Below are 27,365 nucleotides of genomic sequence, written 5' to 3' on the forward strand. Positions count from 1 at the left end.
TGCTTAGCAAACCCTCCCCGCCATCGCAGCCATAAAGCACCAGCCGCACTGCCGCCCGCCAGCTGTGCCCGCGCTGGGCACTGTCCAGGGCACCCTGGGTGACGCTTACTCCCACCGGACTGCAGCCTTCCAGGCACACACCTCCCTCCCTTTGTAAACCATTCTAACCAAGGAAGCATTTATACAAAAGAGACACACACACACACACACACACACACACACACACCAAGAACCCCCTGTTCTACCCCCAAGCTGGAACCCCTATCGAGTCACCAAGGCTGGTACTGAATACTGACACCCACAGTTGGTGGTGAACTCCTGGCTTCTCCTGAGCTTGGTACCCACTCCTCCGAACTCCTCAACTCTTCCACAGTGCAGGGCCCAGGTGGGGCCGCCCCCAGGTTCACAGAGTCCTGTGCAGCCTCTGGGTGGGGGAGGGGGGGAGGAGGGAGAGGAGCAGGCGGGCCCCTCTGATCTAGCCCCTGGGCTGGGCTCCTCCTGGGACACAGCCCGCCCTCCCAGAGCCCAAGTTTCCTCCGTCGAATGGGCACTGGGTCTACTTGCTGCCCCTCAGTTTGCCGTCAGGCTTCGAAGAGGCCCCAGGTGTGACCAGTATGTAGGTCCCCAGGTGGCTGTTGCTTCAGACATACACACCTGGCCTTGATCATCCACTGACCTTCTATCGCTGGAGAAGCTCTGAGTGAGGAAGCTCTTGGTGCCCGGCCCCTCCCTTCCACATCCTCCAGTGCCCAGCCAGCTGGCCCCACTGGGAAATACCTTGCTTCACTTCCTGGAGGACAACGGCACTTGGGGAAGCTGCTCTGCCCCAGATTCTCCCTGGGGTCAGGAGCTGCCAGTTGAGTGAGATGGCATCACCCTCTACCTTGAAGTACACTTCCTGGACCCGGAGCAGCAAGTAGGTCCTGCCTCGGGCTCAGCCCAGCCAATCTCTAGGCGAGTGACAGCCTGGGACAGGCGGACCAGAGGTTAAGAGAATGGACTGTGGAGTAAGAGTCTGGATTCAAATCACAGTCACTTACTGCCACAGAACCTCTCCGAGCCTCCATTTCCTCATCTGCAAAATGGAGAAATGTGGAAACATAAGTACAGTGTCTGACAATGTTGTCTGTAACCTAACAGGCTCCAAACAACTCCTGTGTCTGTCTGCCTACTTCCCCTCCCCCATCATGACTCTGGAGCTGGCGTGTCTCAGGGAGTCCATCACTGCCGTCCACGTGTTAGCCCTCCCCGACGGCGCTGGGAGAATATCGATGGGTGGAGGAACTGAGGTACGATTGAAAGTCAGTCTGAAGTCAAGGGTGAGCTATGGGAGAGGAGAAATCAAGGCTAACTGGAGCGATCTGGGAAGGCTTGCTATTAGAGCAGGCCTGGTGCAATGTTGATAGGATTAGAATGGGTGTGCAAGAGTGGAGGTGAGACTGAGACGGGGAAAGTAACAGTCATTTACTTGGGAGACATGGGGGAAGGAAGGCAAACTAGGGGAGCCATGAATGCCAGGTGAGGGGGATACGGCCACTCCCAGAGGCAGCAGGAATCAAATCTGGCCAGGTTGCTGCCCTGCTTCCAACTGCCGAGCTGAGCACTCAAGGTCCCCAGTTTCCCACCCCCCCTTCCCCTCGTTCCCATGTGCCTGAGGTTACTTCTGCCTGGAATGGCTTCCACCCACCACCACCACCACCACCACCACCACCACCACCGCCGCCGAGGAGGAGAACCAGGAGCCAACTTCCCTTCCAGCGCTCCAGTCCTGGCTCTCCCCTTCACCAGCAGCTGCATCACACCAAGCTGAAAGCACAATCAACTAGAACCTGGGAAAGGAGATGCCTGTGGCTGACCAAGCACAGATAAAGCTCTGGGCGGAGAGTGTGGGAAGGGCGGGCACTCATGTGTTACTAAACCTCTGTCACATCGCGCTCCTTTCTCCCCAGTCCCCACCCCTGCGCCTGGAATCAGCAACCATCACCGCTCCTTTCTGGGGAGCCTGTTAGGAACTCTTCTTCCTTGAGCCTGTGGGACAATGGAGCAGGCCCAGGCCATGTGGGTCTAGGGACAGACACCAAAACAGGTGGAGATACCCTGAGCGCGAAGCCTGGCCTGGTGAAGGGCAGTCTGTTTCAGGAGTCCCGTCTCACCCACACCTAAAGAACACAGAGGTGTACAGTTCCTAGCGTGGCAGGACTGGACTTCTGGGGGCCGCTGGAACCAACAGGAGAGCACATTCTCAGACACTGCCTGGATCTCCATAACAAGGCACTGCTTCCTGCTGGTGGAATCAACAGGGACTTTTTAGAAAATCTGGTCACTTTCCAAACACCTCCAGATCCTTCTCACCGGGGGAGGGCCTGGGTGAAGACTCAGGCCCAGGTCCCCCCTGTCTCCCACTGCAGCCCCCAAACTACCAGGCTGGCAGGAGGGAGGTGAGTGGGCCATTCGGGGACAGCTCTGTGGGATCCCAGGGCCGAGAGTGGGGAGGAAGGTCCTCCTTCCCACCACCAGGCCTGGACAAGCAGAGCCACTCTGCCCCAAGCAAATCAACTGAAAGCCTTGGCCAAGCCTGTTTGCCTTGGTGAGGGCCCAAGTGGGAATTCCAATCTGCCAGTGTTTGCTCTACAGAAAAATAGAGCCAAACAGAAATGCTGCTTTGGGACTCTGAGCCAAATATCCGCCGCCTGCCCTGCCAGCAGTGTTGGGCCAGCCCTCCGCATGTCACCGCTCACAGTTCTCTGCTCTGTGACAGCCTTCTGCCTTTGCCCTTAAAAACAGCTCACCCCACCCAGCGGCCTGTGCTCATGACTTCCCTGCTGGGCCTGGGCCCCAGACCTTCCCGCCAGGCCCGCCCTGCGTGCGCCCATTCTGCACCCAGTCACCCCCAGTGCCTGACCGCGGCTCCCCGCTCTCACTTATTCTCTTGCCACGGCAACTCAGCCCCTGACTGGCAGAGCCCACTCTGCATCTGGCCACCAAGCAGAGGCAGAGCTGACAGCCAGAAAGCACAAACCATAAGTTGACTGTGTCTTTTTTTACACTCTCATGTGTATTTTATTTGATCTTTATAGCTGGTCCGTTTATCAGCCCATTTCTCAGAGCAAACCTGCTGAGACATACTCCTGAGGTCACCAGATGAAGGAATCCAGGTGTCCTGACTCCAAAACCTCGGTGCTTTCTAACTTGCCTCCCCGAGGGAAGTCTTGAGATGCCTGGGGCATTGCCCACTGAGAGCAGGTGGAAGGAAGTGTTTTCATATCCCCCTGAACGAGGCTGGCACAGCCAGTGTGAGCACTTGGCGATGTCCGCTTTCCCCCCTTCCCCCTCATGGAGCCATTGCCCAAGGCCCACCGGCCCTGTGCCTGCCCACCAGAGCACCCCTGGAAGCCACCGGCCCCCCTGGTCAGGCATTGAACGCATAGGCCCTGAGCTCCCGCCTGCCCTCCAGGGGCACAGACACCCTGCGAACCTAGGCCCACCTCCCCAGGCCTTGGCACAAAGCTCTCTCCACCCCAGGGAGCAGCTAGGTTACAATCCCTGCCCCAGAAGGCTCCCCAGAGCATGGCCACAGGCTGCACTCTCCGGAGTTGTTCACACAAGTCTCAATTTGGTCCTGAGAATGTGAACATTTGCAAATGGAAATGACTTGAGTATCTTAGAAGATGCGAGCTCTCTGCAAGCATCACTTCCTCACGGAAACTTTCTTCCAGTCTGACTGGTCTTCTGTCTCCCCCACACAGCTGTAGGCACCAGGGGGCCAGGACTAGATTGTGGGCTTCTCTTCACAGAACCCCCAGCACCCAACACAGCTCAGTAAACAATGTATAAACGAAACCATGAATATAGGTTTCCACCTGCCTTTGTCATGTGACCTCAAGGGACTTTGTCATGGGCCTGGAGCCCATGGGACCCTTTTGTCCAATCACTCCCAACTCTACTGACGTGTTTTCTGCTGACCTGACTCCCCAGTGTGGGTGTGGTATCCTTCCGTACTCAGCTATGGGTGCTGGTCTCCCCCACCAGGTCTCCCCAGAACCCGCCCCTCCCTCTGTCTGAGACGTCACTGCCAAGGTGACAGGCCTCAAGAAGACTCCCCAGCCGTGGAACAGAGGGAAATAGCCAGACCTCTGGCTTGGCCCATTGGGAACAGGGGGTACCAGCCGCCCTGCCCTACCTGGGCTTTCAGATGGTCCCGTCATGACCAGAGCACTTGGGACCAGGCCCTGGACAACTCTGGCAGTCATGTGACTAGGAATGTTGCAGAAAATCACACCTTTTCCGTGGGGAGTCCTAACCAACCGTAAGAGGGGAAGCAGCCCAAAGTGCTTGTTGCCAGCCAGACCCACCCATCCTGAGCTCCATGGCTGCACAACAGAGTCCTGCCAGTCAAGGTTGCATGCCTGGCGCACCACGACCACGGTGAGCCTAGGAGAAAGCAGAGACGACTCCAAAGAGGGGTCCCCAGAGCACAGGGCCCCCAGAGAGATGCAGCTCTGCCAGGTGTGTGTGTGGGGAAGGGGTGTGGGGGGCCATAAGGTGAGCCCAGTGGAGGTTTCGCGGGAAGAGGTACATCAGCTCAAAGGGCCAGGCACTCGGGGCTGCTAGGCCTGGGCTCCTCAGGTGGCTTTCCCAGGAACAGTGTGTTCTTGCTGCTGAGGTCAAGGAGGGGAGATCCAGCGTGGCCCTGGAGTGGCCACAGGCCAGGATGAATCTCGAGCCTCCTTCTCTCACTCCCACGGCCTAGCTGTGTCATGAGGCGGATGGTGTCAGAGGATCAGGCTTTATGAGCACCTGACCCAACCCCCGAAGGTGGGGAAACGCCATGATCACAGCAACCGTGACGAGGCGGGTTCAGAAAGCCTGTGTTTAATGGGGGCTGCCACAGCCTGGGAGGCCCTCGGCGCCGGGGGCCCAGCCACACTACTTCTCCTCAATCCTTGCTGAAGATTGTCGACTGCTTCCTCTGGGGCAAGTCTTCGAGCATCAGGTTCAGCACGTGCACAATCTCGTAATACAGCTCTTGGAGCCTGCGAGTGGGCAGGAGAGGGCCTGAGCACAGGGGCGGCTCTGTGCCACCGGGCTCCCCCATCGCACGCCTGCACCTGGCACTCACCACCCCTAGCAGGTGTGGGGGCAGGAAAGAGCAAGGAATGTAGAGCCCGTCAGGTGCCAGAACCCAGGTCTGCCATTCCATTCCACCTGTGGCCTGGATGGAGTCATTTCACTGCCTGAGTCAGGGTGGGGACCACAAACGCCTAGACTCTGTGTGGTGACTGCAGAGAAGACCAGACCCTGCCTGCCTGGTCGGTGTTCCCTGATACCCTCCTTCCAGTTCCTCCTGTCCACAAAGCCCTCCAGGAGGCGGCTGTCAAGAAGCTTGAGCTAGCCAAAACCAGTTTGGCTCAGTGGATAGGAAAGGTCCCAGGTTCAATTCCAGTCAAGGGCATGTACATTGGTTGCGGGCATATCCCCAGTAGGGGTGTGCAAGAGCCAGCTAGTTGATGTTTCTCTCTCATGGATGTTTCTAGCTCTCTATCCCTCTCCCTTCCTCTCTGTAAAAAATCAATAAAATATATTTTTTTTAAAAAGAAGCCGAAACCAGTTTGGCTCAGTGGATAGAACAATAAAATATATTTTAAAAAAGGAGAACTAGAAGAAGAAGAAGCTAAGCTAGTAATCCTGTCCCTCCTTGTTCAAGAGCCCAAGGTGGCTCCTTAATGCCCATGCTCAGGTCCCCTTCCTGGCAGTATTGGCAGTGAAACCCCAGCTACCTTGCGCAGAGCACGGTGCTAGGCCAGGCCAAGCTCTCATTTCCATAGAATGAGCCCAGCAGTCCCCCCGCGAGGCAGGTGGGAAAAAGGCAGAGACTTGCCCAGAGTCACAGAGAAAGGCCCTAGCACATTGGTCACCAAACTGCGGCTCGCGAGCCGCATTTGCCGCTCTGTTGACTAATGAGTTTGCCGACCACTGGGATAGGGGCTTAATCACAAGGAACAACAACAGCCTGTAATTACTGGAATTGAGAGTCCAGGTCAGTGGTCGGCAAACTCATTAGTCAACAGAGCGGCAAACCGCAGCTCGAGAGCCGCATGTGGCTCTGGAACCACAGTTTGCCGACCACTGCCCGAGCAGAACCAGGCCAGGAGCCTCAGCTCTCTCCTCTGCCCCTGAGAAAGGGTTAGTGAGGAAGGGTCTGGAGAGACCAAGGAGCCAGCATTTAAATACAGGCCCGGGGGCAGAGTCTGACCCCTGTGCATACATGGAACCCTGTACCCCACGAAGGGCCTGGCTCCGCCCAGCCACTGCCTCCTTGCTTTCCTAGGGCACCTGCCATGGCCCTGCCCTAAGGAAGTGAGGCCAGGAAAGTCCTGGCACCCTAGGGCTAGGTCAGCGGTGCTGGGACTGACTTGTAAATCGTCGCGTCCTGGTTGTCCAGAGTGGCCAAGTAGATGTCGATGAAGGGCAGGCTGGTGGCAAAGTCATCCAAGACCATGGGGTCAGTGTGCTGCAGGGTTTTCTTGAAGTTCTCCACCAGCTCACTGAAACTTTTGCAGTCCACATTTGCCTGGAGAGGGAGGCACAGAGACATCAGTGACCAGGAGGAGGTGACTCTCAAGATGTACAGAAACCTGGGGACCCTCCCCAAGGGGCCCAGGCCAGGGCTGGCCCTGGCCCTGTCTGAACTCGGACTCTCTGCCCGAGGGAGCCTCCTGAGCTACCATCACTGAGAGCAGGTGACACAGAAAGGGACCGGCGAGAGCCAGAGTGGGGTTCAGCATGGCCTCACCTGCCCAGAACGAACCTTGCACACAGTCAAGAAAGGCAGATGTCTGCCTCAGGGCAGAGGCTGAGGAGGGAGGTGCTGGCCACATGGGGAGAGAGGGGCAGCTCAGGACCTGGCAGAGCACCAGGGCTCCACGCAGGGAGCTCAGAGCACTTGGGCTGGAAAGAGAAGACGCCCAGCCCTATCCAGCTGTCTCCTGCCGGACAGAACCTCCAGCCTGCTGTGCTCATTCTTGTTCGGTTTAGAAACCCAGGTTAGGAACCCCTGTCAGGGCCTCCGTGGACTCACCCACGCAGAGGACGGGGGCCGTGCCTGCCTGGCGCCCAGTGAGGCCTCGGTAACAAGAGCACTCCAGGCCCAGGAAGGAGGGAAATACTACTGTAACCACAGCACTCCGCATTCACAGGTCCAGAGAAATACAAACGCACAGGAAATAAAGCTTGGTTCTGGGAAATACAGAAGGTATTACCTGCCTCACCTAAGGCCGCAGATGCCTGAGGCCACCTCCCACTCCCGTTCTTTGGGCCATTGCTTCCGCCCAGACTGTCCATGCAGGTGCTGCCCACCTGCCCGTGGAGATCACCTACCTGTGTCTTCATCAGCCTGCTGACCTCCTCCTGCTGCCGCTTCACGATCACCTGCTTCTCTTTTATGAGTGTCATGTGCCTCTCCAGCATCAGCTCCCGCTCAAACTTTTTGATGGAGTTCTGGAGAGTGGGGTGGGGTGACGAGGGAAAGTGAGGGCTCCCACTGCATCCCCCTCCCCCGCCTTTCTTCTTCCCTAGCCTTACCCCTTAGCAGAAGGAACCCTCCATACAGGGCCAGCCCCAACTCAAGCTGCCAATGCAGCTGCAGTGACTTCCCACGCTCCTGCCCATCTGGGCCCCTCCCCTCCGCTTTAGGATGGAGAGAGCTCAGGTCCTCCCTGGAGACTTGGCCCACAGCCCCGCCTGTCACACCAAAGCCGACCCGTCCTTAAGCACACAGCCTCACCTCGGTGTGCATGATCATCACACCCACAAACATGCTGAGGAAGACGAAGGAGCCAAGCAAGATGAAGATGATGGTGAATGCTCGGCTCAGAATAAAATTCCTCTTGTCCAGCTGCTGCTGCAGGTCTTTCCAGCCATCAACCTGCTCGGGCAGGGGAAGGATGCCAAGTGTCAAGGCCCAGCGGTGTAAGCCTCCTGCTCACCTACCTTAGGGGAGCCCTCACCCCACTAGATGGAGGTTGTCACTTCCTCCATATCAGCCCCCGCACGCATCCCCAATCCACTGAGCCCAGTGCAGACGGGTGGTACAGGGCACCACTCACTGGGTGGGGGCACTTATGGCCAAGGTGCCCTGGGGGTCTGCTCCAAAAGGCTTCCCATCCTTCCCCAAAGACACGGCCTCTCTGCCACGGCCTTCTTCAGATAGACTCCAGTCTTTCCAGAGCCCAACAGAGTCCAGACTGCTAGACTTGGGTGGATTTGTGACAGTCCGTTTCAAAAAGGCTATGTGACTTGGGTGTCACTTCTAAATTAAACTTAATCCAAATGAATCATCTTTTGAGAACTCTGAAATTTTTACAACCCTGTGAGACATGCTCTAGGGAGTCACAAGATTAGGGACAGAGAGGGACCCCTGGCCGGGACACTAGTTCTGCCTCAGCTTCCCCAGCTCAGCGAAGTGTCCAAACATGGGGTAGGCCCCACGGGAAGCACACACTCACACTGGCTGACAGTCCCTTCTCAAGGCCCCTTCCCCCACCACAGTTCCCAGACACAGTACCGTCGCCAAGCTGAAGAGGGTAAAGAAGGCCGAAGCCAGGTTCCCCCAGTTTTCCAGGTCCCCCTCATCTGGATCTCCAAACAGGAAGAAGCCCAGGATGGCGAAGAGGTACATCAGGAGGAAGAACAGGATGAGCACAGAGGCCACAGTGTAGAATGTCTGCCCAATGGCGGTGATGAGCGTCTGCAAGGCAGAGGCACGGGACTAGGCAAGGCTGCAGGCGGGGTAAGGCTCAGGTGCAGTCTGCCCAGACCACAGCTGTCCCCAGCATCCAGTGCCCTGTCTGCATGTGGTAGATGCTCCACCAATGGCTGCATGGAAAGATGATGGAGGGGAAAGGGAGGAAGGGAGGGAGGGAGGGAGGGAGGGAGGGAGGGAGGGAGGGAGGGAGGGGAGCTCTGCCCAGATTGAGGGCTGGGCCAATGCCTGGCCTCTACTCTCTGTCATCTATGGACAGATCGTGTGCTGTCTCGGGTCTGGGTAGTCCCCCCATTAACCACTTGAACCCTGGCTTGGTTTCATGGTCATCCCAAGGTGTCCTGCTTCTCCCCAAGGGCCAGCCCTGAATGCTCTTTCAGGCCCAGGAAGAAGAGGGAGCCACTCAGGTAATGGGAACAAAGAGTGCTGAGAGGAAGGTGGCTTCCCATTCTTTCTGGGCCCCATTTCCCAGGCAAGTCTCTGTCCTGTGAACTTGGTCTCAGCTCCCACTACATTGCTCCCTGCTGGAGAGCATTGTGCATAGCTCCTCATCATTCATTCTCCTTGTATGTAGTAGGTACTCAATACATGTTCACCTACATAGACGCTGTCACAGACATCATTTCAAGATAGGTAGGTGTTATCATTCTTCCCACATCAAGATGAGGGGTCAGAGGCTCAGAGAAGAAAAGGGCTTGGCCAGGGTCACACTCCAATACAGTGGCAGAACATGGGCCCAGTTCTCAACACCTTTGCCTCATGCCACCACCTTCACTCCATGGCCTCCCCAGAGGAACCTCTCTTGCCTGAAGACATCACTCCTCAGCAGCCCTCTCCAGGGAGTCTGACTGTCCCCCACGGCCTGATGCAGGAGGCCACTTCGGCCCTATCCTCAGAGCCTCCTCCTCCGTGGACAAAGCCCCTGCTTCTGAGCAGGGCAAACCTTCCAGCTTCCCCCTCCACCCCGTCTCAAAATCTCTCCCTCAGGCTCCACCCCATTCTGCTGCCATCCTGGGGGCCTTCAGCATCTCTATGGATACCCACCCCCGCCCCCAGGTCTCCCCATTGCTTGACTTCCTCATCTCCAGCGACCCTTACACCACTTTAGACTCTCCTCCCTTGGTGCCCCCGGCCTGGCACTTACTTCCCAGTATTCTCTCCTGGCCACCCACCTTACTCTTCAACCTACACTTCGACTCCAATGCCCAGCACCTTAGATACTCCCATCCCTACTTTCAGGTCAATTACTGGGTCTGTCTCTAGCCTACAAGCAAGGGGAGCCAGGCTCAGGTTTCCAAAGGAAGGGCATCCTGACATGACGTGCACTTGAGTGATTCCCCAGCTGCTGGGACATTTCCGGTCCAAAACTCTCCAGAGTGCGGGAAGTCACTGCAGGAATTCAGGTAAAGGTGGATAGATGGTGATGGATTAAAAAAAAAAAAAATGGTGACTATAGTCAATAACTATATTAGGAGGCCATTCAACAGGACTTTGGGTGAGAGGAATCAAAGCTAACGTTCAACTTTATTACTTGGAAGTTGAATGGGGCTGGAGGGCTGCCCTTTCAGCAAAAGATAAAATAGAGGAGACGCCAAGGTTTGGGATCTGAGAGGGGTGATGGGGAGAGTGATAACTTCTAGTTTAGACACGTTGAGTTTGAGGAGCATGCAAGATGCCCAAGAGGCAGTTGGGTCTGAAGGTCAAAGAGAGAGATGTGGGCAGGTAAAGACTCCTGAAAAGTGGAAAAGATCACCCAAAAAGAACATGCAAAGAGGAGAACTCAGGACATAGTCCTTAGAAAACAACACTTAGGAGCCTGGTGAAGGAAATATGTACCCAAAAATATGCCCAAGCAGCAGGAGGAAAACCACGAAGAGGCAGGAAAAAGGATGCCAAGGGAAATGGCCAGTGGACTTGGCAACAAGGAGGTTGTTGGTAACCTCAAAGAGACTAGCTACTTGGCGTGGAGGGAAGAAGCCAGGGCATATATGCCAGATAAGGAAGTGGGGTCTGGGGTATAGACATCTCTCCCCAAAAGCTTCACCACAAGAAGGGCTGGACTCCACTGTTTGGGAGGGAACACATACACGTGTGTGACTCTGCGAGGGCAAGGAATGAATGACTGGGGCCCTGTGGTAGGGGGAGCCCCTTAACATTCTCCTTCTCTTCTCCCCCTAGGAGTGGGGTCCCTGAGTGTCAGGCCTAGGCCCTGGACAGACACACAGGCTAGGCTGGAAGTGATTTCTCAGCCAAACAGGCTAACACACCCTAACTGGTCAAGTAGGTCCAAATCAGAAGCGTGGACACTGGGTGCCGAGCCAGGGCAAACATCCTGCATCCAGGCGGAATACTAAGGGCACGCTTGGGTCAGCTCCGAGATTGGTTCTGAAACCTTCTGAGCCAAGGAAAGGCTGGTCAGTCTTCTCAGCAGGAGCAGCACTGCTGGAGCCACCTGAGCCACGTAATGAGACTGTTCCCATCAAAAGCAGCTGCGGAGTTGTAGCTGTTTGGGGAAAGTAGGTTGCCAGAAAGCTGGAGCCTCCGGGCATGTAGTTTAAAGAGTCTGTGCCATGAGATTGTCTGCCTTACACCACGGCGAGAGGGAAAGGCCAGGCGGCCTCTAGAGCGAGACCCACCTTTCCAGTCCCGGGCATCACCTGCTGAGGGACCTGGGGCCTCGATTTCTTTATCGATAAAATGGGGCTAATAATACCTTTCCCACAATTGTTTTAAGATTAACTGAGATCATCTCAGTAATGATCCACCTGCTGTGTAGTAGGACTCAATAACTGGATGATAGGAGCACAATTATTATCTCATCAGGGGCTGGCGGGCAGATAGGCCCTGTCACCTGCACTCCCGGAGCCACATACTCCCAGGTCACTCACCCGGATGCCCCGGCTGTAGGTGATAAGCTTGAGGATGCGCAAAGACTGTATGCCATCCCCAATCTTGAGGTGAGGGTAGTGCTTGCCCTTGACCTTGCGGAGAGTATAGGGGATTGAAATAACGACGATAATCATCACGTCTAGCAGGTTGTAGCCGTTCTTCCAGAAGCCAATGGGTTCGGCATAGAGCTTCATATAGAACTCGGCGCTATATATGGCCACAAATAAGATCTCCGAGACCTGCAGAAGTGGCAAGGTTTGGGGGGGGGGGGGGGGGTTGTCAGATCTCCTTGCTCGGACCACCCAACCAGGTGTGCTCTGGCTGGGGGTAGGGGCTCCTAAGTCACCTACATGAGAGAGAGAGATCCAGGCAGAGTCTCTGACACACAGTACACACACAATGTGCCTGATTCCCTTCTCCTTCTGTCTTCCCTGCCCCTCAGTCTGAAGCCTGGTGATAGGTTTGACCCAGGATACTTGGGAAGGACTGACGGACCAACAGGCTGAAGGACTAGGCAGGCCCCAGGATGAGGCCACGCAGCATGATAGCTCCCTGAGGGTAAGCTTTCCCAAAGGAGAGGGCTCGAGCTGTCTCCTGGCCAACCTGAATATCCAAACTTCTATACACAGATGAAATGCACATCTCCTCGCATTTATTCTATTTAATCACTACTTTCACACCAGTTAACTCATCTGTTTCTAAAGAATATGCTGCCTTCTTCCCATGTTTATACTTTATGAATTAATCTTACTCAAGTTCTTATGCATCCACAATTCCAGTGGCTTTGTATTTACTAAAAGGCACATTTTTATTTTTCTTTCTTTCTTTGTCTTTTGCGTATCTCGACTTTTATTTTTTTAAATAATTTATTGTTGAAAGTATTGCATATGTCCCCCTTTTACCTCCATTTACCCCCTTTAGCCTGCGCCTTCCCCCTCCCCTCAGCCCCTGGACCTCAGCACCCTATTGTCTGTATCCAAGGGCTATGCATCTATGTGCACAAGGTCTTTGGTTGATTACCTCCCATTCTCCCCCAAATTCCCTCTAAGAGTCCACACTCTGTTCCATGCTTCAAGTCTCTGGATCCATTCTGTTCATCAGTTAATTTTGTTCATTAGATTCCACATATGAGTGTGATCATGTGATACTTTTCTTTCTCTGACTGGCTTATTTTACTTAGCATGATACTCTCCAGGTCCCTCCATGCTATCGCAAAGGGTAAGAGAGTCTCTTTTTTACTGCTGCATAGTATTCCATTGTATAAATGTACCACAGCTTTTCTATCCACTCATCTACTGATGGGCACTTTGGGCTGTTTCCAGATGTTAGCAGTTGTAAAATGTGCTGCTATGAAAATAGGGAGTGCATACATTCTTTCTGATTGGTACTTTGGGTTTCTTAGGATATATTCCTAGAAGTGGGATCACTGGGTCAAATGGTAGATCCATATTTAATTTTTGATGAAACTCCATACTGTTTTCCATAATGACTGCACCAGTCTGCATTCCCACCAGCAGTGTATAATACTAGGGTTCCCTGTTCTCCACATCCTCACCAGCACTTGTCATTTTTTAGTTTGTTAATGGTAGCCATTCTGACAGATGTGAGATGGTACCTCGTTGTCATTTTTATTTGCATCTCCCAGGTGATTAGTGACTTTGAGAATGTTTGCCTACTGTATGTCCTCTTTTGAAAAGTATCTATTTAGGTCCTTTGCTCAATTTTTAGTTGGATTGTTTGTCTTCCTTTTGTTAAGTTGTATGAGTTCCTTATATATTTTGGATATTAATCCTTCATCAGATGTATCATTGCTGAATATGTTCTCAGTGGGCTATCTTTTCTTTTTGTTGATGGTTTCTTTTGCTGTGCTGTACTTACTAAAAAGCACATTTTTAAATTTTATTGATTTCAGAGAGAGAGAGAGGGGAAAAAAAGAGAAACATCAACGTGAGAGAGAAACATCGATTGGCTGTCTCCTGTATACTCCCCAACTGGGGATTGAACCCACAACTCAGGTATGTGCCCTGACCAGGAATCAAACCTTTAACCTTTTGGTGTATGAGACAACACTCCAACCAATCAAGCCACCTAGCCAGGGATCAAAAGGTATTTTTTGAAATCATCTGAGTTTTTCCCTATCATCAATGCATTCATTCATTCATTCATTCATTCATTGAAGAAGCTTTGATTGAGCATCTACCATGTGCCAAGCAAAAATCATTCAGGCACTAGAAAATACAACAATGAATAAGACAGAAAATGTCTAGCCCCCACGAAGCTTACAAGCTTTCTGGTACTGAAGACAGAAATAAATGCTTAAACAAATTCTATAGCAGATAGGAAAGAAAATGAAACAGCCAAAGGGGATAGAGGAACTGGTCCGGTGGGGGAGGGGCAGTTGTGGCAACTATTTTAGAAAAGGTGGTGAGTGGAGGCCTCACTAAAGCTCACCAAACGGTGAGGATGAGAGCCCTAAGGTGAGGTTGGGTTGTTACAGGAACGGCAAAGTGAGCATGGCTGGAATGGAAAGGGCGAGCAGGGCAGGAGACGCAGCCATGGAGGGAGGGCCTTGCAGGCTGGTGAGGAGGGCTCTGAGTTTTAGTCTCAGCCTTGGAGGATTTTGAGCAAGAGAGTGATATGGTCTGATTTGCATTTTTAAGAGATCTCAGTTGAAAAGAGACTGTGGGGGAGCTGGCAAGCATGGTGACTGGGAGGCAAGTTAGGGAAAAGGTGATGGATATTAGAATTATTTCTAGCCATCATATTAGGCAAGAGAGGAGGTTTGGTGGATTTGATGAGGGACAGTGTGGGGTGTGGAGAAGATGATGGATTCTATATATCTTCTGTAGGTGGTGATGAGGGGACTTGCTCATGGACTCAAGGGTGCACAGGGAAGAGAACATGCAAGGAAGACCAGTGTTTCAGGCAGAGATACTGGGGTGCCTTTAGCTGAGATGAGTTTGGATTGGATTGGGTTGAAGGGGGCTACAGAGAGTATCTGGGAGGAAATAGAAATATTTCTGAGATATACCACCTTTTACACATATGTCAGATGCTGTAACTCTAGTCACAACTACCTATTTGGATAACATTAAGGCAGCTGGTGTTTTTACTTGTCCTGCATCTTTATATTTGTGGTCTCCACACTGCGATCCTTTTACACAAAAAGGTATAAAGAATAATATGATGAACCATATACCACCACCCACCTTAAGAAACAAAGCCTTACCTTTCATAATCAGATCTCCTACCCTTCCCACAGAGGTAATCCTACTGAAAATCTGGAGTGTGTCATGTTTGTGCACTTTATACCTTCACCACATGTGTATTCCTAAAAATATATTACATCGTTTTGTATTTTATGCATTACATGATTAGCATATATACCAAAGTATTCTTCGGAAAGGTGTTCTTTCATTTAAAATTATGTTGATGAGATTCATCCACGTTGATATGTATAAACCTGGTTTATTGATTCACTATTTAAAAATTCCACTTATGAAAATACTACCATTTATTTATCCAAATCCTATTGAGTGATATTTAGTTTATAATTTTTTACTATTTTTTTTAAAATATATTTTATTGATTTTTTTTTTTTACAGAGAGGAAGGGAGAGAGATAGAGAGCTAGAAACGTCTAGAAACGTCGATAAGAGAGAAACATCGACCAGCCACCTCCTGCACACCCACTACTGGGGATGTGCCCGCAACCAACACACATGCCCTTGACCGGAATCGAACCTGGGACCTTTCAGTCCGCAGACCAATGCTCTACCGCTGAGCCAAACCGGTTTTGGCTAATTTTTCACTATTGCAAAGAGTACGATAGTACAAAACGTTTGAGCAATTCTTGTACATTTTATTGCACACATATATATGTAAAGTTTCTCCATTATATACCTAGAAGTGGAATTACTGGGTTATAGGATATGAGCATCTTCAACTTCACTAAATGTTGCCCAATTGGTTTCTAAAGCTATTGTATCAATTTAATATCAACAATGTTCCTATTATTTGATGTCTTTTTATTTGTTTTTTTTTGTTTTTTTTTTACTTGTGGACATTTTAATGAACTTCCCTCCATGTAGCTTCAAGCTGCCAGGACACAGGCCCCACCAACGCCCTTCATCTCCTCCTCGGCTCCTCTGCTGGAGACCTTGGCCTTCACAGTGACAGGCGGCTCTGGCAGCCTTCCCTTACCCAGAATGTAGTAATGGCCCGATCGCGCTACATCAGTGACAGGAGCAGCTCCAGTCTTGCTTTTGGCAGCATTTATTAGTGTCTGCTCACTGACCAGGGCCCACAGTTTATCAAGGTTGACTGACCATTGGGCAGAAGCTGTTTCCTCTTTAAGGGGTAATGCCTCATACCAACTTCCCAAAGTAACGTGGGTGATAATTGTCGAAGTTGATCCTGTGATGATGCAAGCCACTACATTTCCTCGCCGCCCTGGGTGCTTCCTGTGCTTGCCAACGCAGCCGTGGCTGTGTCTCACGTGGCCCAACGTCCTCGGGTCTTCCTCCGTCTGGATGACGTGTCAGTGTCCAAGCTGCAAGAGCTTAGTCTTTACTAACACTTCCTACTGAGGAACTTCTTAATTTGTGTCAGTCTGATGAATATGAAATGGCATCTTATTTTTGTCTGTTTTTGTTAATCATCACTGGAAGATATTTTTTCTATTCATTTTTAGAGGAAGGGAGGGAGGGAGGAAAGGGAGGAAGGGAAGGGGTGGGGGAGGGAAAAGAAAGGGAGGGGAGGGGAGGGAAGGAAGGGAGGGGGGGAGGGAAGGGAGAGAAGGGAGGGAGGTAAGAGAAGGGAAGGGAGGGAGGAGAGCAGGGGGGGTGGAGGAAGGAGGGAGAGGAGGGAGGGAGGAAAGGGAATAAAGCGAAGGGAGGGATGCTCTATCCACTGAGCCAAACCCTGGGTTGGCAATGATTCTCTCTTATCATTGATGTTTCTCTCTCTCATTCCCTCTCCCTTCTTCTTTCTGAAATCAATAAAAACATTTTTTTTTTTTAAAGAACACCTTTTGTCTTCAAGTTGTGTGTGTGTGTGTGTGTGTGTGTGTGTTTTATATGTTGTTCTGGGTATTTTAAAGTTGCACTTTTCAAGTTAGGTCTTTAATCCAGCCTTGTGTGCTGTGAGGTAGGGATTCAATTGTATTTTTCCTCCATATGCACAATCATCCTAATGCCACCTAATGAAGTCTGTCCTTGCACTGCTCATCTGCAGTGCCCTCTGAGGGTACCTAGCCTCCATAAAGGCCAGGGTCTATCTGTCTATCCCCACATCTTTACCCCGCCTTAATTAATTACTAAAGCTTTATCTTAAAAAATCTAATCTACCAAGCCTCCCTTTTACCTTTCAAAATCACCTTGGTTTTCCTTTGTCTTTCATTCTTTTATCTAAATTCTACCATCAACTTTTGACATCCCATAAAAAATCTTATTTTATAGATTAATTGGGGGAAATTACATCTTTAAGAAACTGAGCCTTATTCATGATCTGACATATCTTTCCATTTCTTTATGTCTTCTTTAATAACCTTTATATATTTTTATTTTTTTCTCCTTAAAAATCACACTAATCTTTTATTAGATTTGCCTCTAACTACTTTTTATATTTTGTTACTAGGAGTGCTATTTCTTTTACTGATATATTAAATACTGTATTTTTCGGCATATAAGACAACCCCCTAATTTTACAGTTAAAACATAGGTTTAGGCCTATATTCGCTGTATATGACTACCCCCACTTCCGAGGCAACCCAGTTCTTTTTTTAACAGACCGCCTCTCTGACTCTGGCCAATCTGAACCATGCCCATTTTCTGAATTGGGTTGTTTAGATTGTTGAATTGTGGAAGTTCGTTATATATTGTGGATGTTAATCCCGTATGAGATATATGATTTGCAAGTATTTTCTCCCATTTTGTGGATTATCTTTTCACTCTTGATAGTGTCCTTAGATTCACAAACGTTTTTAGTTTTGATGAAGTATAAATTATCTTTTTTTGTTGTTACCTATGCTCTTGGTGTTTAAGAATCCATTGCCAAATTCAAGGTCATGAAGATTTACCTCTATTTTAAAGAGTTCTAGCTTTTGCTGAAATATAAATGCATAAAACTATTGTTTTATGCATTTATATTTTAAACCACGTAGAAAAGAAGTCACAAACCCAAAATACAATAATACTGGCTTTTAAATTTACCTATATAATTACTCTTAGTATTCTTTATTTCTTCATATGGTTTAAGTTACTGTCTAGTTACATTTCAACCTAGAGAGCTATCTTTACCATTTCTTGCACAACAGGTCTACTAGCAGCAAACTCCTTCAGCTTTTATTTATCTAGGAATGTCGTGATTTTTTTCCCCCTCCATTTTTTTAAAGGACAGTTGTGAGGGATATAAAATTCTTAATTGACAATATTTTTCCTTCAGTATTTTAAATATGTCATTTCATTGCCTTCTGACCTCCAGAGTTTCTGAGAATTCAGTTACTAATCTCATTGAGGATTCCCTGTATGTCACAAGTTGCTTCCTCTGTCACCAAGGCTAATACTATATAATTGTGGCTCTTTGTAAGAATACCTTGTTAACTAGTTTTGATGCAAATGCTGTCCATGGGTTTTTGCTTTTGCTATTTGGTTGCTTTATCTTTTTTAAGAGGGGATTCAGAGAAATTAAAAAACCATGGCACCACTGTCACCTTCTTCCTAGATTTTAGAGCCCTTAAAATTTTTCTACAGAAAATTTTCTTGAACAAAAGACCTTAAAAACTGTATAACATTTTCAAAATTAAAACAGGTGAAATAGAAAAGAAAAAAAGGATCATTTGGTCTGCTTACCTCAAAAAGTCTGAATAAGTTGTATCTTATGTTATACTCAGTCCACAAGACCACCAAAAAGGAATTAATTGAGACGGTGCTAATCATAATTATCTTAAACAGTTGACTCCTTAAGACTTTCTTCACAAATGCCTGACATTGAACATCTCTCCTCCTGTGAAAAAGTTGAATAAGAGGTATGATTACCTCACAACACAGCAAGATCCCCAAAGAATAAATAGCTTTTTGTAAGAACTAGAGTCTGCTTTCCCCCTTCTGTGAATATAAGTTTATATATACTTCAAAACTGAAATGAAATACTGAATGAATGACCCCTGAAATATGTATTATATGATGATCACTATCCTCACTCAGTTTCCTAGTTCTTTCTCTCTGGACCTCTGAAACAGAATGGTAACCACTCCTTCTCAAATAAACAAAGCATCATCTTTATTTACTCATCCGACAAGTTTTTATTGAGTCCTACTACATGCCAGACATTACAATGGGCACTGGAGGTATAAAATGAGCAAAACTATATACTGTCTTGTAAGGAAAACAGGTAATAATCAAATAATCACCCAGACAGGTGCTTAAAAATCAATGATGAAAGTACAAATGCCAATTATCTTTCCCCAAAATGTTCAGCAGCACTACTAATCAGGGAGATGGAAATTAAGTAAAACTATTATTTTTGTTTATAAAATTAGCGAAGTCTTAAACATGTCAATATTTAATGCTGGAAAGATTATAGTGTATTGGAGCATTCTCATAAACTGCCAGGGGGACTGTAAATTCACACTTCTCTGAAAAGCCTTAGAACTGTTCCTATCCTCTGACCCAAGGAATCTACCCCAAAAGAATACAATCTAAAATGCAAACAGTGATATGGGCCAAGTGTGTTTATGCCAGCATTATTTACAGTAGTGAGAACTTGGAAATGATTTAAAAGTCTAACAAAAAGAACTCGTTAAGTAAATTATAGCATATTAATCTCAGGAAATATTATACAGATACTAAAATATGTCTACCCATTTTCCATGATTTAGAAAAAATGTTTATGATCCACTGGATAGCAAAACACAAAAACAGCCCTTGCTGGGTAGCTCAATTGGTTTGAGTGTTGTCCCAATACACCAAGGTTGTAGGTTTGATCCCCGGTTGGGGCACATACAAGAACCAACCAATGGCAGAAACCGGTTTGGCTCAGTGGTAGAGTGTCGGTCTGCGGACTGAAAGGTCCCGGGTTCGATTCCGGTCAAGGGCATGTATGTTGGTTGCAGGCACATCCCCGGTGGGGGGGTGTGCAGGAGGCGGCTGGTCAATGTTTCTCTCTCATCAACATTTCTGGCTCTCTATCTCTCTCCCTTCCTCTCTGTAAAAAATCAATAAAATATATTAAAAAAAAGAAAAAAAAAAAGAATCAACCAATGGCCAAAACTGGTTTGGCTCAGGGGATAGAGCATCGGCCTGCAGACTGAAGGATCCTGGGTTTGATTCCGGTCAAGGCCATGTACCTTGGTTGTGGGCATATCCCCAGTACAGGGTGTGCAGGAGGCAGCTGATCGATGTTTCTCTCATCAATATTTTTAACTCTCTATCCCTCTCCCTTCCTCTCTGTAAAAAAATCAAGAAAATATATTTTTTAAAAGAATCAACTAATGAATGCATAAATAAGTAGGACAAATAAGTCAATTCCATATATATCTCTCTGTCTCTCCCTCTCTCTCATCAATAAAAAATTTTAACATGAAAACAAAACAAAATATAAAATTCTCTACTCAAAATTATCACAACTGTACAAAAATGGGTAAAAGAAAACTTGATAGGAAATATGCCAAAATGTTGATAGTGGTGAGGTTGTAGGTGATTCTTTTTCCTGTTTGTTTATATTTACCTGTGCTTTGAAATTTTTCTCCAGAATAACTTTTTTTTTTCATTATATATAACAAATGAACACATTCTCACAACAGTTTTTAAAAAATGCAGAATGCATATACTTTTATATTGTATAAAAACAAGACATTCAATTTATCTGATTTGAGATAGGGCCAATCTCCCCCCCCCCCCCAAAAAAAAAAAAAAAGCATTAAAATTATCTAACACAGTAGCTAACAACAACAAAAAAAGACAAAATAAAGTCAAACTACTCATTCCGTCTACAGGCCAAATAAGAGCGTGACTGAATATTTGACTTAACCAGCCAGTCTTCATACTACAGCCAAAGAAGTAAAATGTTTGGCTGAGCCTTCATAAAACCTCACCAGTCAGAGAAACCAACTTATCGAGGACGTGTGAGAAGTGGACGAGTGCCTGGGGGAAAAGGCTGAGAACACTGGCACCCTGTACCACTGCTATTACACATTTCTTAATAAGCAATAGAAAAAGAGGATATTTACTTAATTGTCTTGAGTCTTGCATGGAACATTGATACTTTACCCAACAGGGTACTGAAAATGCCCCTTGTGCGGACACGATGAACTAAATGTCCAGACATTTTCCAAATGTTCAAATTTTCTTCCTCGCTTTTGTCATCTAACAGAAAATCTCTGCTTAGGGATTTCCTTAGCACCTAGATTGCAGAGACCTCAGAGAAGGATCCACGAGGAGAATCCTTGCTTTATGAGGTCATTCCTGGGCATTCCAGCACATGACTAGTCTGCAGGCCTCTGGAGGTGCAAGCTCCCCAGCCCATCTATCCACAGATCCTCTCTTCCCAAGGACACTGAGCATCTCAGCTCAGCAAGAACAGTTGTGAGCACACTGCAATTGTGAAGTTCCGGGCTAACACTGGGAACAGGAAACAGGCCAGATGAAAACCTCTTCTTCACCAGTACTCTGATCTGACGGACGAAGGCTGTTACAATAAGGAGGGGTGATGGAAGAGGGGAAAGCAAGGGGTTCTAAGAGCAAGGGCACAGCACTGGAAACACCTGAACGGGCAAGGAAAGGTTTTGATAGGTTTGGAGCGAGAACCTACGAAACAGAGATTTAATTGGAGCATGGACTGTCCACATATGAACCACCTAGAGTGTAAGGGATGAGCCTATGGGGAGATGTTTTAGGTACAAGAGAAACAGATTTTTTTTTTGCTCTGTTTCATTCTTGGGATTAATATATTTCCCTTGCTTGCCTTCTCATATCCTCTTTGGTTTTTAAGGCAAATCAAGGCAAAGGGATCTAAGTAGCCCAGTTGTACTAAATCTTCAGTGGCTAAATTCCGGTCAAGGGCATGTACCGTGGTTGCGGGCACATCCCCAGTAGGAGGTATGCAGGAGGCAGCTGATTGATCTCTCTCTTCCGTCGATGTTTCTAACTCTCTATCCCTCCCCTTTCTTCTCTGTAAAAAATCAATAAAATATATTTTTTTTAAAAGAAAAGAGAAAAGAAAAAAGAAAAAGATAACCTCTGCTTAGGGATTTCCTCGGCACCCACAGCTAAACATGGTTCTGAAGTCACTGATGAAGACATCTCATCTGGGAATGGACCTCCAGCGGGTGAATGGGGTCAGAGGTAACAAGCTTATCAGGGTTTACTGAAACCACCCAGGCCTTCTCATGGACACACGGGCATCCTGGGATGAGAAGCCGAAAGGGGGCTCTTTTGTCCGTCAGCAGCAACTCACACTCTGCCCGACTTGGGCAGCAACCCCCCAGCCGCACACAGCAGGGAAAGTCAGCAGTTAACAGGCATGGCAGCTTTGGTGACTCAAGTCTCCTGGCCCAGGGTCATTCCTTTACTAGTCCCAGTAATTGCCATTGAAACACAAATCTCACATATTAAAAGTCAAGACCTATTTCAGCTCTTGCTGCTCTACAAGAAATTTTACAAACTGGAAGTTACAGAGTTCAACCAGCATATTTTTTAATGCTAAATTAGACAGTATAAAGACTATTTCATACCAACACTAGCAGCCCCAATCCTATATAATAAAATCCTAATATACAAATCAAACTAAAGACATAACAACCGGTCACAATGATGCACCCTGACCACAAGGGGGGCAAACATTCAATGCAGGAGCTGCCCCCTGGTGGCAGTGCGCTCCCACAGGGGGAGCACCACTCAGCCAGAATCTGGGCTCACAGCTGGCGAGTGCAGCAGAGGTGGCAGGAGGCTCTCCAGCCTCTACAGCAGCACTAAGGAGCAGTGAGCTGAGCAGTAAGGTGCAGAAAGCAGGCAACTGGTAAGGAGTAAGGGTCCCGGACTGCGAGAGAGCAGAGGCTGAGCTGAAGGACCCCCACTCCCAGTGCATGAATTTCATGCACCGGGCCTCTAGTACTTTAATAAAAGTTCAGGTTTGTTTTAAAAAAAATATACATGCTGCTGCTTTTTGTCTAGAACAAAACATAAAAACCATGCCCAGTCTATGCATCCAAATATTTCCTAAATCTTTTTAACACCAGAAAGTAACCATGAGGAAAAGAACTTTTATTTCAGGCTGGCCCTGCTTTGTCATCTATGGAAGTCATTGAAGGGGTCATAGGTCATGTCTATATATTTAACTCCTCTCTACTCTAGTGATCATTTAGAAAGAAAATGGCAGAAAACCAACACTTACCACATCAGAGACACCAGTGCCATCAACAAAGATTTGTAACAGAAGCAAATTTTGGGGCCTCCAACCTTGCCAATGTCTCTTTCAAGTTGAAATGTCAGTTACTTGAAGCAACTCTGGGGATTCATTCTGTTAGAATTTACCACAATGAGTATTTCCATAGATTTAATGTGGGACCTTTGATTCTTTCTAGTAAAGTTTGTGAGTTCAAGCAGATATGTCACCCCTAACATGAACCTTATGTCAACCCTCCATATAGGTACTAATTAGTAGCTGCATTCTCAGGTCTTCACCATTGCAATTGTGAGCCATATCCTGCTTTCTCTAGTGTGCTATATAGGTATATAGGTATATGTTAACAGCCAATGCGTTTAGCCTCTCAGACTTACTTTTAAAATAGGAAAAGGTTTCCATTCAGGGTACAGTAAAACAAGTTCAATTATGTTACAAGTTCTGTAGACTGCATTGTGTGCCCACCACCCAAAGACTTGACCCAAAGTCAAATCTTCTCCCATCATCATATATTAGGCAATAATATTCACTCTTAAAATATTTTTTCATGTTCAAAAACTCATGTAAAAAAAACTGAAGTACTGAACTAAAATATTTGGTAATAAAACATATAAGAGTTCCTCAAAATCTATAAATAAGAGTTCATAAAAACACACAGCTTTGCCTTTTCCTCTAAAAGAATTTTAAGAATCATAAGTTCTAGCACCCAGGCTCTGGATCTCCCGGCAGCACAGAGCCTGGGTGGCCTTCTTTTTCTCCCCTCCTTGCACTCTCCATACCCACAGGGCAAACCTTACCGCCTCTCCCGGGCCAACAGCACCAGCCAGGAATTAGCTTCAGAGAGCTCAGCCTCTTTGTCATGTGCCTATAGTTTCTCAAACTGGAGGCTGGGGAAGGATTGCTTGTTGAAATGCAGAGTGAATTTTCTGGCCTCTAAAGTGAGCTGGGTTTCAAAGATGATCCCTATTAAATCCTCCCACAATAATGCTTCCAGAGATTAACACGTGTTCTTGGATGAATATATATGTATACATTCTTGGATGAATATATATGTAACCTACATTCTGAGCTCATTAATAAGCATATTTCTGAGTTCCTACAAATAATGCTGTTATTGTAATTTTTAAATAGATTATTTATATTCCATTTACTCCTGTCATTAACACAGGGAGTAAATACAGCTCGTTACTAGATAATACCCAAGTAGTTTCTGACTCAACGGCTATAGACCTTCAGTTCAGAGGTCAGAGTTCTGGAAGCTATGGACAAAACACTTGTCCTCTTCCTTCAACTGCCTGCCTGAAAAGTAAGAATAAAACAAAGACAGCTCATCCAATTTTTGTGACTTTGTAATCTAATAACAGCAGCTAAAGAATCAATTTTAACTTCATGAGGATTGTTGTAGATGGTTACAATCCTTTACCTACAGAGTTTATCATTCTTTTTGTACCTTACAACTACTCTCTAACACAATGCATTTGTAAAGTCAACATAATCACTTGAATTTCTGGGTTATAAAATGTGTGAATGCTCCTCCATCCCAATTTCTGGTCTTTAAAAATGCTACTTCTCATTTTCAATACTGTATTATTAATACAATTATCTCGGTTGGTTTGCCTTATTATATATGTGATTTAGATATAATGAAAAATACCTAAGGATCAAATTTAAATAATTTTGTATTTAAGCACTGATTTTACAAAATGTGGTATATAGGCAAAATAAATTTTCAGTGTAATTTGTTCATGTAAATCACCCTCAAAGTACATTACACCTAAGAAGTGTATAAGATTTTACAAGCATTTTGAAAGGAATCACGAAGCAGCAGCTGCTTTTTCAATGAACTTGGCCAGTTTCACGTCTCTTTTGGTCAGCTGACCACAGTCATGCGAGGTGAGAGTTATCTGGACCTAAGAAAGAAAGAAGCAGTTTTTAAAACCATGACCTGTGATTCGTGGTATTCTTCTTTTATGGTTCAGAAATCAATGTATTATGCAATGTTCATATTTAAGAACTGGTCAGAGTAAATCATTTAGAAAACATGGATAAACAGGACATTTCCAAAGCCCAGTAAACTCCAGGGGCACAGTCAGCTTCAGGCTGGCCCCAGCAGCTGCCCAAGAATGAAAAGGTTCTCTCATATGAAGGGCAATTCAGTTGCCAGAATCTCAAATTTTGACTCTAGGAAAAAAAAAAAAGACTGAGATTTTATTTGAACTCCCATTACTTTAACTATACTCACTATTTTCAGGACATTGAGAAAAACCAAGGTATCAAAGGTAATATCTTTGCAACATTAAAAAAGCCCATTTCCAAATTAGGAAAGTGAGGTGGGGATGGGATGAAAGAACAGACTCTCGCTTCTTTGTAAATCAATTAAAAGGCAAAAGCAAAGTTATGGGCAAGGAGAGACAACAGTGAAAGAAAAGTTTATCCTGGTTCCTGCATGCTCTGGATTACTCCAATAAATCACAAAAATATGAAATTTTCTCTTTATTCAGAGAGAAAAAAGAACCCTAGATAAAACTAGATAAATTCTAAATGGTATGACCATAGGCAAGGACACTTTTTGAGGGATATTCTTCTCACTATGCCCCTTTAAAATTAATTGATGAAATCTTTTCAGTCCGCTGTTTGTCTTAAGAAGGTCAGTTCCCACTGCAGAAACAGCATTTAATAAAGTTATTATTTAAAGCACAGTTCTTGAACAAATTTACCTCGAGATATTTACTTCCAATCTTTTTGATAATTTACCTTAAGGGGGTTTAACATTTTATCTGCATGGCTGATATTCAAGTTTAATTCAGGCGCCTAATACGGCCCAACTTTCATATTAGTTTCAATAGAAGACAAACATGAAAATAAAGGGCTTAGTCACAGTTCTCTTGAGCAGATCTGAAAATCTGTTACTAAATTGCAATAATACACAGGGGTTCTGAGAAAAAAAATAATACTTTCCTAAACACAATGACACTTAGCTGTACAGGATGTCAAGGAAAAAAGAGGTTTCCTAAACTCCATAATTACGGTGATCCCAAAATAAGGCAATTTCATTACCTTGTTGTAGGCATTGAACCATTCCGGGTGATGATTCATCTTCTCTGCTTGTAGAGCAACTCGGGACATAAAGCCAAAGGCCTGCGTAAGATGAAGTCGAAAGTGATTACTGCACTGCCCTCTGCCCTGGACCTGAGAGAGACCCCAGAGCAATCCAACCAGATAAAGACGCGGCTAGGGTCCTTTGGGGAGCCTGGAGGAGCCAAATACGAAAGCGGCTGCTCTCCGCAGAGCTGGGTAACGGTGTGGCAGGACCATGGCCTGCTGCTGCTCAATGGTGAAAACAATCAGGCTCAAATAAACAAAGCAGGAAATTGGTCTCACCCATTGACCTGTCTGGACTGTTTAATTGTCCTCAGGACTAGACTCTTCAAAATAGCTGGGGCATAGTTTCCCTTTAACCAGTGCCCTGGACCCCAACCCCAGGAGCAACTCTGGCAGCACTGCTCTTTGTTTTCAGTGACTGGGTTGCTAACCAGGTATCAACCATAGAACTATGGCAGAATGTCTTCTGAGAGTGTTTTAACCAAAGCACTGACAGAAATGAACTTCCCCATTCCGTTTCTCAGGCACGTCAGGAGGGGATGAAAGACTCTTTGTTGATATCCAGAATGAAACAGAAGTCTGGCTTGCCTGCTGGGGGTCTTTTTGCCGCTGCCCAGCACTGGCAATTCAAGCAGAAAGTGCCCCACCTTTTGGCGGAGGGCTGCAGGCCCAGCCACAGGTGGAAGTGTGGACCTGGAGGGCTCTGTCTCATAACCACAGGGAAAGTGCAAACTTAATTTTAAAAAGCAGAAGGCAGCGCGGGCCAGCATGGCTCAGTGGTTGAGCATCAACCTCTGAACCAGAAGGTTCAATTCCCAGTCATAGCACAGAGAGAGTTTCTCTCTCTGTCTTCCCTGCTCTCTAAAATCAACAATAATAATAAAATAATAAATAAATAACATTTTTTTTAAAAGCAGAATGCAAACTTGTCCTGAGAGGGGGAAAACTTTTTATGAGGGTAATTGCAAACAATAGGAGAGTCTGTCTCTATTGTGCCCAGAAGGCAGAAATACTTGGGAAGGCTGTAAGGTAAGGTCACATTCATCACAAAGGTACAGTGGCATTCACAGAGCAGTCCCCATTACAGCCACAGAAATAAATGTTTAACTTCATTACCCCATCCACAAAAACCAATCTGATGTTAGCTGCACTGTTTTTGGACCACCAAAAGGTAAAAGAGCACATTTCCAAGTTAAAAGTGAGAAATATGGAAG

At 47.0% G+C, this 27,365-nt stretch overlaps 2 protein-coding genes across 3 annotated transcripts in view; both read right to left on the reverse strand.

The window, feature by feature from the left end:
* Positions 1-1,732: 1,732 nt before the first annotated feature.
* CATSPER3 (cation channel sperm associated 3) lies at positions 1,733-24,557 on the reverse strand. The gene is made up of 8 exons (XM_045576754.1): positions 23,041-24,557; positions 18,501-18,654; positions 11,650-11,889; positions 8,564-8,746; positions 7,784-7,924; positions 7,378-7,497; positions 6,414-6,571; positions 1,733-5,033 (listed from the first exon to the last, which is right to left on the reverse strand). Exons 1-8 carry the CDS (start codon positions 23,061-23,063, stop codon positions 4,937-4,939), a joined length of 1,116 nt encoding a protein of 371 aa, XP_045432710.1. The 5' UTR covers positions 23,064-24,557; the 3' UTR covers positions 1,733-4,936.
* Positions 24,558-24,710: 153 nt separating this feature from the next.
* PCBD2 (pterin-4 alpha-carbinolamine dehydratase 2) overlaps positions 24,711-27,365 on the reverse strand; it is a 57,565-nt gene continuing 54,910 nt past the window's right edge. For both annotated transcript variants that reach the window (XM_036423823.2, XM_045576755.1), the window contains 2 exons: positions 26,107-26,187; positions 24,711-24,959 (listed from right to left, as the gene is read on the reverse strand). In XM_036423823.2, the coding sequence (XP_036279716.1) occupies positions 24,864-24,959; positions 26,107-26,187 (177 nt within the window). In that variant the 3' untranslated portion in view covers positions 24,711-24,863. The remainder of the gene's footprint in view (positions 24,960-26,106; positions 26,188-27,365) is intronic.

This window comes from Pipistrellus kuhlii, unplaced genomic scaffold (genome assembly GCF_014108245.1).
Source record: "Pipistrellus kuhlii isolate mPipKuh1 unplaced genomic scaffold, mPipKuh1.p scaffold_m20_p_8, whole genome shotgun sequence".
NCBI classification, from domain to species: domain Eukaryota; kingdom Metazoa; phylum Chordata; class Mammalia; order Chiroptera; family Vespertilionidae; genus Pipistrellus; species Pipistrellus kuhlii.